This window comes from Perna viridis, chromosome 7, assembly GCF_037379345.1.
Source record: "Perna viridis isolate PV_CMFRI_1.1 ecotype Kerala chromosome 7, ASM3737934v1, whole genome shotgun sequence".
In the NCBI taxonomy this organism is placed as follows: domain Eukaryota; kingdom Metazoa; phylum Mollusca; class Bivalvia; order Mytilida; family Mytilidae; genus Perna; species Perna viridis.
In genome coordinates this window covers 36,341,713-36,359,094 of record NC_142451.1, presented here as the reverse complement: position 1 = coordinate 36,359,094, position 17,382 = coordinate 36,341,713, and the positions used below count along the sequence as shown (strand labels likewise).

Sequence of the window (17,382 nt, the reverse complement as noted above, 5' to 3'; positions counted from 1 at the left end):
TTTAAAAACCCAGAGAGACAGCCAGCACGCTGGTTAGAAATTCTTTGAACCTACACCTTTACCATTAAACATAGGGCTGTGGTAAGGCATGGTAATGCTATGGTAATAGTAATGTCTGTCCCGTAGACGCTTCACTGATTGCAAGCAAACGTGATCAAACGGAAATTGAACACACAGTCAATGGAGTGTCACTTAAGGTGATGGATGTGTTAATTAACACAGGTGTTGAACCAACCCCAATTTCCTCAAATTGGCTAGAATTCAAAACTAAGGACGAACTGAGACAGGCCCAATTAAATGATTCTGTTATTAAAACTGTTCTAACCTGGAAGCAAAACCCTGAAACCCTAAATGGCCAGAAATGTCTAGGTTAAGCCAGGCACATAAGACTTCTTGGAGTCCATGGATTCGTCTTATACATGTAGTTAGTGAAGGTATTCTGTATCGGAAGTGGGAAGATACAAATACCAGTGAAATAACACAACAATATATTGTACCTGCTGAATATTGCAATCAAATCCTGACCAGATTGCAGATTGCAGATTTATCAGCAGGACATTTAGGGTTTAACAGTACCAGTGGCCAGAGTGAGGCATAGATTTTATTGGGCTGCGTATACAAACTTTATTGAAAGATGGTATAAGCGTTGCTCAGAATGTCAACAGAAGAACCAATCTACCGGGCAACCTAGAGGTCAAATGAAAACCTATGTTGTGGGGGAACCTTTAGAGAAGATATCTCTTAGACATTTTGGGGCCAGTATCAATTACCCAAAACAGAAATAAATACATCCCGGTTGTGACAGATTATTTTACTCTGTATGCTGAAGCATACGCCCTTCCCAATATTTAAGCTGCCACGGTAGCAGACAAATTTCTTGAAGAGTTTATTTGTAGATTTGGTTTACCACTGCAAGTTCATTCAGACCAGGGGACACAGTTTACATCAGCTCTGTTTACAGAAATGTGTAAAAAGTTGAATGTGGACAATAATAGGAATAGTCCATTTTATCCCCAAGGTTCAGGGTTGGTGGAAAGATTAAATCGAGGACATGATTAACAAGTTTGTTTCTAAAAATCAGAAAGATTGGGATAAACTTCTTTCGTTTCTCGTGTTGGCATATACGTCCTATGTTCATGAAACCTTAGGTAAAACCCTCCACTTTATGATGATGGGTAAAGAGGCAATGTTGCCCACAGATTTGATTTATGAACCAAGTACTACAAGTAATAAAAATAGCTCTGGGAGAACCAGTGTCCCTGATTATGTTGAGACCCTGAAAACTAAACTCGGAAAGGTCCATACTGTGGTTCGTAACAGACTGATTACTGCCAGTGACCGCCAAAGGAGACATTATGATCCGTCATGTACACACCCAATGTTTAAAATAGGTGAAGGGGTATTATTGGATGAACCTAGAAAGTTTAAGGGCCGTTCCCAAAAGTTTCAGTTTCGCTGGATTGGACCATTTACAGTTATTAAAGTGATAACTGGTGTGCTTTCTAAAATTCAGGAAGGTCCATACCAGTCTCCAAAAATCATACATGTAAACCGATTAAAGCCCTACTATGGGAATATGAGAAGTTGGTATCAAACCCAAGGGGAACCAGCTAAAAATACCAGAAGCAGTGACAAGACTATGACATCAGACAACTGACAAACCAGAATGTATATTAATTTAGTGTTACATGTGTTGATTAAAAAACTATTTTATAATAAAAATTGTCCAGTGGTCACGATGCCAGTGACATTAGTTTTTTTGTTTTGTTTTTCTTTTTTGTTTTAGCACAAAGTGGTTAAATTTATATTTGTGCACCATTCTAATTGAGATTATGATTTATCTCCTGTTTAAAAACATTTTCTGGGTTATTTTATAATGAGACGGTCACAACCCGCAGAGTACACCTACTGCAGGTGGTGTGACTACTGTCAGTCATCAACAGATGCTTATAGGGTAAGACATCATGAGAAAACTCATCAGAAGTACCTGAAGTGGATACCTGTGGCAATACCAGTTCAGTCATCAGGTCTACAGTCCCTCGTAGTACCAGTGAACAACCCAATACATGGTCCTATGGCAAGACTGTTGAAGAAATAGCTGCAGACCTAGAAAACAGCATGCCAGACTTTTCTGACCTGCTGGTGGTAGAGCCCAGGACTCCATCTCCTATGAGACGATTACTTAACCAGACACCTGTTTCTTCACCTCCTCCTGTCGTTAAACAGCCTTCTTCCCAAATGCTCCAAAAGTATGTAGCAAAGACTATCCCATGTACCTCACCTGTGTCATCAACAGGTTTCCCATAAGATGATCCATACAGCCCCTCAAGACCAGCTATCGCTACAGTTTGTAGGAAAGAAGTCCTACCATGTTCAACCAAGTCTGCTCCAAGTAACCAAACCTCCCCTGTGACTACAGTACCAACATCTATTGAAGTTAGTGTTCAACCGGCCTCTGAGACTCCTCTAGACCTTTCATCTTCTGCCAACCCTGATAAGTTCATCTCAACCACTCCTGTGACTACAACTATTGACTCTCTGGTGGGTAATACGAGCCTCTTGACTTGAGCACCAAACCTAAGAAACCTGCTCAAATCACTGATAATCCCCTATTCTTACCGTTGAAATTGATTGTACCACACCAAGAGATATATGGAATTTACAACCCATAGAAGGGTCCAGGAAGAGTTAGTAGCACCTATGTTTAGACCTGCGTGTATTTTTGCTGGTGTTCCTTCTCCCTATCTGACCACCCTTTATTTACCACTTTAAAAGAATCAATCAACCTGTGCAGAAGAGAGCAGAAGTCAAGATACCAAAGAAGACTTACCACAATAGGTGTCAATGTAATTATAATAGAGGAAACCTGCATTCTACCAGATGGGACCATCCACCGCCTGACAGATACCTGGGTCACCAATCTCCAATCCAGTGCCCAAGAGGAGTGAGCGGTTTTGTTTTTTTGATTTTATAAGTGTAAGGTAGTCATGAGGTAGGATGCCTTTTATTTTAAGTTCGAGGACAAACCTTTTTCCCGGGGCGAGGGTTAGTGTAACATTGTAGGCATAGGCTACAGACGGCCATGTTAACCAGTACCTGCAAGCTGGCAAGCTTTTATTGTTATATTGATATCATTATCAGCCACGTGTTGATATAAACATTTATCTATTGTTGTCTGTTGTATTTATTGTATTGTATGCTATTGTGGGGAAAGTCGTTTGTCCTCACTGTATCCCAGTCCCTGTTTTAGTTCGGCTGATCCCCATTTCTGAACCCCATCAGATGTATCCTCATAATAGCGTTAAAGGATATATTGTTACCCTTTTACTTACTAGTATGTGTTAAGGCCCTTTACCCAGTTCATAGTAGTAGATATTTAGTTTATTTACATTCGGCGCCATTATCTAATTTCCGGAAGTGTGAGGCCCTGTATTTAGGTTACAGACCATCAATTCAACCAATGAGCATTTGGAACGTACGCAAAAAATAGTCCTACGCAGAAATTACCCCTGTTCCTCATAGTGCTGTGAAAAAAAGTTCTCATCTTATTTAAAAAAAATTAAACAGTTTCTGAAAGGAAAAACATTTCTGTACAATTTATAGGTGCATTTTGCTTCTTGTGATGTGAGGCCTAATCTCCATAATGATTTCTATATATACCCCTATCTTGTGAAAACACTGGGATTTCCCATGCTATTTATAGACCCTTCACTTCCGGTGACCAATACTGCACTGCAAGTCTGCTAACCCCACATGCCATTCTGACGATTGTGAGCTGACATATGTAGAATCATGCTGATATATAGTCCTCTGCAGATTAAAGTTAAGGTAAAGTCCAGAGAAGCCATTGAATATTGTGAAATTAGCATAGAAGCCTATGGGAAGTGGAATTAGTGGTTTCTAGCCTTAAGATGAAGCCATTGCAAAATGAAAAGTTTCTTGAAATAGCTTTAAACTACTTGAAGATCTTTGTAAACTTTGCCATGAGAGGAATACACTACAAAAATCCTTCAAAATATGCATTTTTTTAAGTTATAGGTCGAAGTTATGGAAAATTGGTCTTTTCGGCTGATTTTTATGTCCTATCTTGTAAAAAGTGTAGAAAATTTAGTAAAAATATCAAATATTAAACTTTGAGGGCTATATTTACCTAAATATGGTGGTAATCAGCACTTGAAATCAAGTTTTGTGTAGATTTGAGCAAAAATTAGGTTAGAAATAAGGAAAAACTCACTTTCATTACTGCGGTTAAGGCCATATAAGCATTCCCCTATGGCAACATGGAAAATCCATTATTGAGTACTTTTTTGCTTTAGGTGCCCTTTACTGGTCATGTTTTAATGTGAAAACACTGTATTTACAAATTTAAAGCCAAAGATATCACCTTTTGTGAAAATTTAAAGATTTAGGATTTTTGACATGTGATCAAGAAAAAGGGGGAGGCATGTCAGAAATAAATTCTTAAAAATAGACCAATTTTTCAGAAAATGATTACTTTTAAAACTATTTCTTTATTAATATTGTTAAAAAACAAGTTGTGATTGATTTTTTTTATTTGAAAAGTCAGAAAAAGTTCTTTGCAAATATTTAATGCATTTAAGTATGGTATAATATTGTCACTTTTTTGCTCGCGCAACTTGGTTACCCTATATTTAAAAATCAAATATTTAAAAAAGTGCTTGTCACATTTCACTGAAACTTTGCAAATGCATTAAGTATGTGTGTAGGAAGATACCTGTATAGTTATTTATTTTTTCTAAGACAAAAAGTGACTCTTTAGGTTACAGACCACCAATTCAACCAATGAGCATTTGGAACGTACGCAAAAATAGTCCTACGCAGAAATTACCCCTGTTCCTCATAGTGCTGTGAAAAAAAGATCTCATCTTATTTTAAAAAAATTAAACAGTTTCTGAAAGGAAAAACATAATGATTTCTATATATACCCCTATCTTGTGAAAACACTGGGATTTCCCATGCTATTTATAGACCCTTCAATGGCGCGACACAGCACCATAGTGAAGATGAGGAGTTTGATATAAATTACGCGTACGCAGGCGACAATACCGATTCGGAGACCAAGGAACCATACCGGGCATTTTCTATATAAATCATTTATACCCGACCTATGAGTTTCACCTGTACCTGTATTGCACCCGAGTGGATACCTAGTTTAGATGTACGCCTACTAATTTACATACATTATTGATTTATGACGTAGTCACCCGACCTGACCTGAATACCGGACCAAAATATTTACCTTGCTACTACTATGAACTCCGAATCCCATTCCCGTCATACATACATTTAAGGAGGGTCCTTGGATTATTCAAGCGTGTGTTTATTGTATGAAAATTGCTTTAATATTGATATTCGTGTATCAATAAATTGTTATTTATTTAAGTCTCTCTTACTCAAAACAGTGCCTTATATATATTAAACAAACCAGTGCCATATCATGTTCGGCCACACTTAACCTGCTACCAAGGTTAACTTTGCTACCAGAAAAATAAATAAAACCAGTGTTTTGGGTGACCCCAATCCCAAACGCGACAATACGTATTCTGCATTACATTTACCTTTTCTGATTTTAAAATGTTATTTTTTATGATACAGTCCTTTTTGGCTATTTTCAAACCTGTAATCATTTCAAAGTTAAAAATATTCTTACATAAGAGTAATCAAAGGAACCCAGACTCTAGCGGAAATCAAAAGAATATAATCCAGGGACAAAGACCAGCCATGGAAAATAGACATACAAAACAAGGAACATAAAATAACAAAAAATATACAAATTAACAAAAGTAAACGGGCTACTCGGACTCCACTAAAAACTGGGAGCATGTACCAGCATTCTCTGCTTTTCTAGAAACATCTGCCGAGGATGCACCCTAACGATCCACGAGTACAAAATGACGACCATAAAACTTCTATAGTGAAGACGTCTATCTTATAGCAACATAACCCTGTCCCAGAAGCCTAATTGTAAGAAGTATAGCGCGATACAAAAGTCTGCGTAGTTACGGCAAGCTCTGGCATAATGTATGTGATATAAAAAAAAAACTCCATACGCAGGTGATGAAGGGACGGTGGAAATAGTTGTTATCATAAGCAAAAGATAGTTGAATTCAAATAGTCGTCAATTCACACTCTTTCTAAAGGTTTAGTACATCTTTCATGTTCATTTCATGCAAATTCCTGGTTTTGATCGTTTTAATGACAAGAAGAAAAAAGAAGGACATCAAGTGTCTGCATGATCGAAAAATTAATCACTAGATAAAGAAATAATGAATTTAGACTAAGTATATTTTATACAAGCCACAGAATCAATTCCATCTTCACAAATATATATTACATATATATTGTGTAGTAATGTTAGCAACTCCTCTCTTATTTAATCAATAGCATGACAATAATATGCAAAAGTAAACACCAAACACATGACCAATTTACCTTAGTTATTAAAGTGATGTCATACCAAACAAGTATAAGTGCATCTTGTATATATGCGGCCTTGTCAGTTGATTGTCAAATACAATACTTCAGTATACAAGTTAACTGTGAAGAACACCTGAAGAAACCGAAGTTTGTTTACAAACAGGGGTTATTTATAGCCGACGTACGCCAATGATAGCGTGTTAGATGTAACAGATGGAAAGAAAAGAAGAAAGCAAGGAGAACTTTGTGAATGTATGTTGTTCTGTGCCAAAGCAATTGGAAATTAACAATGAGGTGCAGGTAGTGGATGAAGGAGCGGATGATTCGGATAGGCGCTTGGAGTATGGAATTGAGGACACCCCAGCTTTTCATCTCTGTATATTGTTCGGACTGCAGGTAAATATCAACGAGGAATTTACAGGATAAAGTAGTTAATATACATGATACAATAACATGTTGAAATATTTTAGTAAGTGCAAAACAATTTATTAGCATGGTATACTTCCAGCACAAACTTGTTTCTGATCTGTAAGGTACGTAATATTTTATTCTCCTTACTACATCTATGTTTTCAATATTGTTGTTAGCAATTAAAATGACAACATAGATGCTTTAACGTTAAATTTGAATATCTCTTGCTTTTTGAATCAGGTCGACTAAGCAAAATGCATTTATCATCAAGATGAATATTTAACTACTTTTTTAGGACAATGTCAGCAATTCAATCTTTGAAAACAAAAAGTTAAAATTTAAAAATAGATGTTCTTCAGCAGTGAAAATAACTCATCTAACTTTCAATGTTTAAAGTTAACATCGCCCTTCGCTGAATGCATGCTTTCAAGATAGTAAACAAGCGCAAGTATATCGGTCAAGTCTATTTTGCAGAGTAAAAATACTTTGTCTCGGGTGAACTATAGGCATTCGACAGTTTTTTTTTAATTGAGAAAACATTTTCAAAGTATTTACAAATAAACATAAATATTGGAAGTAATATTTGAATTAGTATATGACGAATATAAGAAGGCACTGTAAGGTCGGGACATAAGACCCATATCAACCTCCATAGAATTAATTACTAACAATACACGTTTCTGGAGTGGTACAAAAGGCTTATTTAAACTTTATCTAATGTATTGACCATAGGCTACTTGAAAACTTACACGAATATTAAATGTAACGTGATAATGATAAGTGTTTGACCCTTTTATTACACACAAAGAGACTTGTGAACTACACATTGAATGTTATATTTTACGTTAAAAGGGGGTTGGTGGTGGGTGGTAGTCAAGACTTATTATTTAATACTATTTGTAACTACTTTGCAGAAAGTAGGTTTTTTTACGCCTGTCTTTTTTATATTCGATTTTATTTGGAGCTCCATAGATAAAGCAACTATTTTGTCAGAATAAAACATTTTGTTGCTTTTCTAATTAATTGTATTACTTAAAGAAAATACATTACATATTTTGCAGCAAGTATTACTAGCCATTAGTTCTACCATCTCCATCCCATTGATAGTAGGCAGACAGATATGTGCCAACGAGCTAGAATTGGTAAAGTCTCAAATCATGTCAACATTTCTTTTCATGTGTGGAATATGTACTATTCTTCAGGATACATTTGGAGTAAGGTGAATAGTTCAAGTTTGTTCTTGATGGGGCTAATAAAATAAAGTGTGATCATAATCTTACAAATAACAAAGGGTAAAGACCCTCCAAAAATGTGATTATGATATCAGGGGCAAACATAAAAGTTACTTGCAAAACTTCCTCGCAAATTTAAACATACGGTTTACTACATTAAACGTATTCTATGGGTCATGAAATAATAGTTGTTTTCTTTGCTAGCAACAAATTATGCCTTTTCTCGACCCAACCAGAAATGGTTGGATTTTAAAAAATATGAGCATCTTGTCCGACGCTTTTTATGTAACTATCGGGTTCTTAGAAGAATAACAATTTTTACTTGGCACAGAAATATTTTATTTCTATTATGAGTACTAAACACCTGTTACCATTTACTTATTTTTTTATTGGGTTTTTTTTCATTGTTTTTTGTTTGTTTTTTTTTTTCATTCAGTATATGCCGCTATGTGGTGACGTCATAATACAATTACAGTCGACGTATCAAAATCATAATGCAATAAATCATACGAGACGGAATAATATTTTTTCCAAACCGCTAGCAAACATAGCAAAAACGCCAAACGAAGAAAAGTGTTTTCATAGATAAAAAGATATCCCGATTTATTCAGGGAATTGCATGCACTGTCAATATGCAAGAGATTCCACTATTACAAGAATCTGTAAACCGAGTTAATACTAGTCCGGCTGCATATTGATAGTTTGAGCTAATCTCAGTTGACCCACTATGATCTGTTGATTACAAACATCTGTCGCACCCAGTTAGTGGAATTATTACATTTATGGCTCCGTTTCCTGCTTTCTTTAAAGATTACCAATAATACAGGGTGGGTGTCACAAGTTTATACCTGCCATTACAGCCCTAATGGCTCTAGACAGGTGGAAGTGTCCATCAGAAGACTTAATACACGCAGGTAAATAATATTAACGGTACAACATATGATCGGGTGTTGTTTTTATACAATGATACAAAATCGAATGCAATATAATATAATTGATAAACAATGACTTCAATCATACATATAATAATGTTTCTCAAAATGGTCATCAATTGAGAAGGATCGAATTTGAAATAAAAATACATTAGGAGACCAACAAAGACGACGTGTTGGTCCATTTAAAAAAAATACAGAAAAAATGTAACTCTGTCCCCTAGCTTACGAATATACTCAAAAGTATGCTCCTTCTTGAGAGCTCAGGGTATTTTTTAAAAGAGATTTAAGTTTATAAAACATTATTCGTTAGAAGATACTTGATATGTATCAATGCTTAAACATTTTGCATCAATTTTAGTAAAACGGAAATCAATTGAACCAGGATACTTATGGTAAATTTTACGCCATGGACAGCGTCTTTTTAAGTCTTGGATGACTCATGAATATGAATAGATTGAACTGAATGATAAAAATATTGCGTATCCTTTATTTATTTATTTATTTATTTATTTTTATTTATTTTTTATTATTATTTTTTTTTGTATGTCTTTTTCCATTATTTTCTGCAACAGCTATAATAGGTAATTATTCAAATTTTAATGGTACTGGAAATTTCACTGACGATCTTGATGTAAAAGAGATGTGGCAATCCCGAATGAGAGAGGTTCGTAGCATTTGTAAATATTATGATAAATATAGAACCAGTTGCACACTTCTCGTTTTGGTGCATGTGCAGTTACAAGGGTCGCTTATTATTTTAACACTAACCCATATACAATTTAAACATCGCCTATGGTAGAGGTGGTGCATGAGAAACTCACGAATCAAAAAATTCCGTTTATTTGAAGGTGAAGCCAAGATCTGATTTTTAATTTATGATATATAGACATATCAACTGCCAAATACATGCCTTATATGTGTATTCGAAAGCAAATTAAATAACAAATCGGTTGTTTCAACAAGATATTGTATAAGGCCAGTCCAAGTTTATCTGTTCTCTAAAATTCTCGGTGCCTCAGTTTCAAAAGAAAGTATAGAGATGTTTTACGCCATTTCCCTACTTATCTTGCAATGTTTTAGACATGGACGCTTATAGAACTGTCCAAAATTTGAAATCTTCATTTAATGCATAAAAAAGAAGAAAATTTAAATTACTTCAAAAGCGACACTCTTAAATTTCACTGAAAGTTTACATATCTTAAGTAAATTCATTTTGAATGACCTTAAGTAATATATATTTATGTAGATATTATAACATTCAAGATACCACCGTTGTTATGTAAAATAACCTTGCTCTTGATATTTGTCGGTTTTTAGGTCTACATATGTTAGGAGTAAAGGTGACCTTGAAATGTAAAATCAACAAATGGTAACATGCACACTAGTCTTGATGATCACAATTCAACTATTTAGTAAAAACCCTGATAAAAATCTGGAAAAATTATTAAGACGAGCACAAAATGTACACACGAGGGGGAAATCCGTCAACAAAACAATATGACGGGAACGCCAAAAGAATAAATCTCACAACACAAAAGAATTAAAAATAATCAACACAATTTCCACAAAAAATCTATGATTGCATCGATATTAGAAGATGATGATATCGGAAGAATGCGTGGATAAAATCTTCTGATAAAATACCAGAAGAAAAAAATGAATTTAAAATAGATTTAATAACCTTAAGTCGCTTAATGTTTATGCTGGACAAATCAGATGTAGGTACAAAAAATATTAAAACCCTGGCAATTTTATCTTTTGAGTTGTGTGGTCACTCACGAATATTGTGGTTAATGTTAACTATAGTAGTATTAGTGTTCTCGTTTTACTACGTTTTTCCATGTCATCTATTTGACCGGTTAAAGCTACGAAAGAAATAAAAACATGTGAAACGAATCTGCCAAATGTAATTCCCACTGTAGGTGACACTATAAGTATCAATGATAAAAAAAAATTCCATATGTGAACTTCTTTTTACCCATGCTATGAAATTCATACTTTCAGATACAAGGCGGGATAATTTTGGCATCGATTACACAAGTTGTGATTGGCTGCACGGGAATTCTGGGAGTGTTGTTACAGTATATTGGACCAATCACGGTCGTCCCAACAATAACACTGGTCGGTCTGTCATTGATTGATGTGGCTTTAAGGTTCTGCAAAGTTCATTGGGGGATGTCTATACTGTAAGTTTAGAATAAAATTCATAATTTTCGTAATATTCAATAATTATTTGAAATGTCTGGCTTCAGATACCCCATCCCCACAAAACAGATCATGCTTTAAAAGACCTTGGGATTTGAACAGTTAGCAAAATCTTGTTAGTTATACGTAGAAAGTAACGTTTACTGGTCGATCTTTGATAAAAAAACTTGATCTTACATATACATGACCATGCATATTGTCGCTATTAAAAGAAAGAATGCTTCCTTTATGTCATTCAAATTCTCTTTCATTTCAGGACCATTTTCTTTTTGTTCCTGTTTTCTTTGTATCTACGGAATATTACCTGTCCCGTACCGTCATGGAAACCAAAGAAACGGTGTCATGTGACACACTTTCCCATATTTAAACTTTTTCCTGTGAGTACGTTTGGTAATTGTTACTTCAGTTAATTCAACAATTTGAAAGTTTACATGTCTACTTTTACAAGTGCATGTAAGTCAATAAGTGTCCATGCTACATAAGTTTTCAGGGATCCGGATAGTCTGTAAGATGCATTCCATCAAATTTTTATGATCGGAGGTGGATGTAGAGAATACTAGCAGTAATAAGACCCATACTACAATCACCCTCTCCAAAGAAGAGGTAGCAGTTGGCAATCAAAAGTCCGTTCTATCAGTTTTCGGTCTGTCTGCGAAAGACAATGGAAACCCAAATCTCTAGATTATTAAAATATAATATCATCAAAATATTATGATTTTTCAACTCTTTATACAACTATTTCCCATACTCAGTTGAAATCCCAACTCAAATGCATTATACATCGTCGTTTCTCTAAAAAAAAAATGGAACACCGATACATACGTAGTACTCGGTAGAGATTCTCCATACTTTGTAAAAACGATACCAAATCATCATCTTCGCTGATTTACCGTTTATGACGCAACAGCATGTAAATGCTATTTTATCTCGACTGGCATATTCACGCCGCAATGGAAGAGGGAGCTTTAGCGCGCTGTAAAACCAATATTTAACCTGGCAGTTCGTTTGAAATACATGAATCAAGCCAGGGTCATTGCGGTACTAGCTGCTCCGGAGGTGCAATTTTGATAGATTTATATTGGACTTGACTTGATTGTAGATTGGATTAATGTTCGTTAATACAGTTGTTACTTAATATACCAAAAAAGATGTTGGATTTTTTTCCCGACAACATATTTGCCCAGTGTAGTGAGAATGTTTTTGTTTGATTTTTTATCACGTTCGGCATTCCAGTTGAAACAAATGTCCGCTAATCGTTTGCCTATTTCTTCACCCTTATGAGGCTGACTGTATACTTGATCATATTGAACAAAGGAACTTCATTTAGCTAAATCCTTTGATCTCAATCTCTGTTATATATTTATGACGTTTTGCATTTAAACAATCCTAGATTCGTGAATTTTATACGTTGCATCTACCGAAAAAGAGCTGTAATTAAAGGACAGTACATGCATTATGAAGTCAGCCTTATATCTTGGTGAACTCTTAGAGATCAATGGAAGTAGGAAACACGTGACCAAGGATTACTAGTACACAAGAAAGATTACCCACACACAACAACGAAACAAAAGCAAATGAGCAGCAATCCACTAAAAACTGGGAGCACAGAACAGGTGCACCGGTAGGGTAAGCATCCTCTGCTTTTCTAGAAACACCCGCCGAGTTGCTCATAAAATGTCACGTCCATGGTAGACGAAAGAGGAAAGGAAACTGTGATACGTTGAACAAAGCGGTTCTCATATGGTGCAGATAGATACAAAATAACAATTCATGGATTCATGATGACGACCCGGAGTGATGACCTAAACCTTGTAGCAATATAACCCTGTTCCAGATGTTTAATTGTAAGAAGTCTAGCAAGGTACAAAAAGTCTGCAAAATTATGACGTTGCCACATATGAAAGACAAGATGACAATACGGAATGAGAAGTCATCGCGTTTGTCGTATAGTTTGGTCATGTTATTTCGATCTCTTTGTGTAGTTCAAGATATGAACCTAATTTAATATTGCCTGTAGTGTGGTTTTTTTTTTTCTTTAGTTTGTTGGCAAGAAGTAATTATGAAAATCAGTGACAGAAACAACAAGTAATATAAATATGAAAGTCGGCATACAGTAAACACGATAAAATTTGCATTGAAGAGACTTTAAATGAAAAAGTTTTCTTATTACGCCTACAATGACTGTTTTATAATGATTTTGTTTAACAACATTAAGATAACGGGTCGACAAACTGTTCCTCCTTTTAACCATGAAAATTGTCGTTTTAATATTGTAAAACCTTTATTACTTTACTTCCATTTTTAGGTAATTCTAGCTATCGTTTTGGCTTGGTCGATTTCTGCAATATTAACAGAATGTGATGTGTTCACAACAAATTCCAAATTACCAGAGTACAAAGCAAGAACTGATGCTAGGTTAGATGTTGTTGGGCATGCAAAATGGTTCTTCTTCCCATACCCAGGTATAGATGAATAACTATGAAGCCTTTAATTGAATTACAGCCCTTGAATGGTCAAAGATTCCCATTATCCCCATCTTCTCATCCCCATTCCCCATTCTAATAAACAATCCTTGAAATCCCCTTTGATTTGTTGTATTAAAAGTACATAATAATTCTCAAAAAGATAGATAAATATTAAAATATTAATGTCCTTATAATTTATTATAGTATCAAAATTGGACGATGTTTTATACCATGACTTTATTGTCACTTGAAACAAAAATCATGCCTATATATAAGAACTGATGATAAGCGAGATTTCTTTCATCAATTTAGAAAACGTCTGAAGTTGATTTTTTTACACAAATTTCTGTAGAAAGGTAAACTTAAAGGAAACATAATTATTCTTTAACGATAAACTTTAGAAGTTTATCTCTTATTGGTCTCAACAAACAGACAAAGTATCAATACTAAAGATACGAACGTACAAATTCCTGGACAAGACAAAGATGTGAATACCATAAGAACAGATAACGAAAAACTTATCTTTCAACATAAAGTAATACACACAAATAAAGACCACCACAAAACAGACTAACACAAATGTATCTTTCTGCAGTGCATTTATTTTCATGCTATTTGTGCAAACGAGAGAAAGATAGTCATCAACTCTATGATTGCATAGTGATAAAACATAAAATGTACGCAACAGAAGCTGAAATTAAAGGACTATGTAAATTTGTATTTCTTTTGTTTATGTTAAACATCACAATCTCTACATTATCATGTGAAGTAAGATGACGTTATCAAATATATGTTCGGAGCTTTGACTCTTTAACGATGGAAAAATGGGTCGTTTACTAATCAAGCTTGATTGTAGATCTATCCGGGGTATTTTTCTTTGAGATTGGCAAGTGATTTTTTTTGGTTTGGTTTGGTTTTGTTTTGTTTTGTTTTGTTTTGTTTGTTTTTATTTGTTGGTTATTATTATTTTGTATACTAAGTATTAGATTTGTATATTCTTGCAAAAATAGAAATCTATTTAGAATATGAAATCAGGCGCATAGACGGGTATAAGAAATGTAATAAATTGTTTTATTCAGAAAGCTATACTGTTCAATAGACAATGGACACTTATTATGCAAAGTATTATTAACACAGGTGAATATGATGCATGTATCATTTTTTATATGTTTTACACAAAAAAACTGGGAGGATTTACAAGGTGTAACACAAACAATATCTTTTTTTTTGCAATTTAAGGTCAATGGGGAGTTCCTACAGTAAGTGTAGCGAGCTACATGGCAATGATGGCAGCCACTTTCACATCAATCATTGAATCTGTAGGAGACTATTACGCATGTGCTAGAATATCATTAGCTCCGCCTCCTCCTGCACATGCTATTAACCGCGGTATTGCTATGGAGGGTTTTGGTAGTATTCTTTCTGGTGCTGTTGGATCAGGTGGTGCTACAACTTCGTACTCTCAAAATGTTGGTGCTATCGGTTTTACAAAGGTAAGCACATTGTATTTTGATTAATTGAGCACAGCTCCTATTATATATGAACTTGTAAAAAGCCTACATGTAGCTCTGTAAGCATTTTAAATGCAGATATACCAAGGAAGTCTTTATGTTATGCAATTGTAGGATACTTTAAGTAAGGAAATATTACAGTTAGAACATCAACTGAATCTGTTTATGAATTTGTACCCGAAGCTGTAAAGATCTAGAACTCTTGTCCTGAAAAAAAAATTAAGAAGCATTTGTAAAAACGCTACCACAAGTACTTGATATGACCATTTACCATCTCAAAATGTTTTACTGGTTATGAGTTTTAAACATGCATTGGAAGTTTAATACAGTTATGTTAATTGCTTATTAACGGTAGTTAATTTTTATTTTCAGAACGCCAGCAGGCGTGTGTTCCAGTATGCAGGTATCATTTTTCTGATTTGTGGACTATTTGGAAAAATTGGAGCTGTTTTAACTATGCTTCCCGATCCGGTGTTAGGTGGAACAGTTGTGTTGAGTTTTGGTATGGTTACGTCAGTCGGTCTATCAACCCTACAATTTGTAGACTTGTCCTCTGGAAGAAATCTTTGCATTATTGGTTCTTCGTTGCTAATAGGATTGATGGTTCCAAAATATCTAGAAGAGAACAAAAATGCAATACAGACAGGTATATCTACATATTCATGCAATAGTTCAGTGTTCAGTGATACATGTATTTATTTAGTTTTAAATTTTATTCCCTTCTGATTTTTTTCTCACGATGGGCAATTTTAACATGGTCCGTTGGTTAAGTGATTTATCTGATAATTATTTAATTTGATTAGTAATGAGTCTTCTGATTGGCTCATGAATTGTAAACTGTCCCAAAGTTAGTTTTTCAAATATTAAAAACAATCTTTAATTATCAAACATGCATGTTGTTTGGAACCCTTTGCACAAAATATTCTTATCAAGTATAAAACTTTTTGCATTATGTATTTAAGGCAGTCATGATGTTGACCAAGTTTTGACAGTTTTACTAAGTACAGCTATGTTTGTTGGTGGTGTGCTTGGGTTTATATTGGACAACACTGTGCCAGGTAAGACAGATATATTTCAATATATATGATGCTTTATATAATAAAAGGATGCTGGTTTTTTTTTCGCCTATCAAGTGGTTATCATCTATCCTATATCGTAGTGTCATGTGACTTGACAAACTTTCACCATTTCAAGAACTTCAAGTAATTTTGAAACATTTTTCAGAAAAAAAAATCATTTTTTATCATCCAATACCAAACGCCGTGTATAATAAAAATGTTGCATGTTTCAATATTATACACTCCTTTATTTTTTATGATTTTTATAATTTTGATTTTTCAACTCTTAAAATTACATGTAATTTTTCACAACATTAATTATATTAAAAGTCCATTTCGTTCTCTATGTACGTATACATTTTGATCGCAGGTACAGACGAAGAAAGGGGAATAATCAAATGGAGAAACCAACTATCGACTTGTGAGGAAAAGGAAAAGACTCATTCAGCTACCTATGATATTCCCTATATTATGCCGTTTCTCCGAAAATACAAATGTTTTTCATACATTCCATTTTTACCAACATTCCAATTTGAATCTAATTCAATACTTGGAACGTGTTGTAAGAAGACAGAGCCAACGATAAAGACCGATAATAACGAAAAATATCTAGGTATTCCCGAATCTAACTCGAAAGGTTCAATTGTAATGGAGAATACGTTGTAATAATGAATGCTCAGTAACTGCCTTATATAAAAAAAACAAAAGTTTGTATCCTGCAAGTCGAACCAGGTATTTGATGGCCCCGTTGTTTCGTCCGTTTGTCCGCTTTATCCATTTGTTGTCGTCTAGATTTTATGCTTAAGAGAGCTGAGATTCCTTATAATTTCTATAAAAATACTGATACAATTTAATATTTATACTAAATAGGCGGACCCAAGAGGCAGGTAACCAAGGTCCCCTTATGAAATTGTTTTTTTTTATTGTTACATTCTTTATGTTAAAACCAAGAAAAATAGTCAGAAAGCAATAAACAATCAAGCAATTTCATTGTTTCGCATTGCACAAACGAACATGATGCATATTTTACATACTTCTTGAAGGAAACTTTGGAGCCTCGGGGTTGGTTCCCCTTTTGTTTATCTCTGGGTCCGCCACTGCATTAAATTTATATACGGCGGGGTATC

General features: G+C 34.5%; 1 protein-coding gene across 1 annotated transcript; it reads left to right on the top strand.

Moving 5' to 3' along the window:
* The first annotated feature begins 6,515 nt into the window (after positions 1-6,515).
* On the top strand, positions 6,516-17,060 carry LOC148612496 (solute carrier family 23 member 1-like). Its single transcript, XM_088593999.1, has 11 exons — positions 6,516-6,834; positions 7,911-8,068; positions 8,892-8,995; positions 9,589-9,680; positions 11,021-11,202; positions 11,478-11,598; positions 13,527-13,683; positions 14,926-15,179; positions 15,570-15,843; positions 16,160-16,255; positions 16,626-17,060. Exons 1-11 carry the CDS (start codon positions 6,652-6,654, stop codon positions 16,919-16,921), a joined length of 1,917 nt encoding a protein of 638 aa, XP_088450125.1. The 5' UTR covers positions 6,516-6,651; the 3' UTR covers positions 16,922-17,060.
* The last annotated feature ends 322 nt before the right edge of the window (positions 17,061-17,382 follow it).

What these genes read in the sequence shown, in the direction of transcription:
- LOC148612496 (XM_088593999.1), top strand. Translation starts at nt 6,652, where the DNA reads ATGGAAAGAAAAGAAGAAAGCAAGGAGAACTTTGTGAATGTATGTTGT. An exon ending in GTATATTGTTCGGACTGCAG is followed by an intron (nt 6,835 to 7,910) that starts GTAAATATCAAC and finishes CATATTTTGCAG; the next exon opens with CAAGTATTACTAGCCATTAG. An exon ending in GTGCTATCGGTTTTACAAAG is followed by an intron (nt 15,180 to 15,569) that starts GTAAGCACATTG and finishes TTTTATTTTCAG; the next exon opens with AACGCCAGCAGGCGTGTGTT.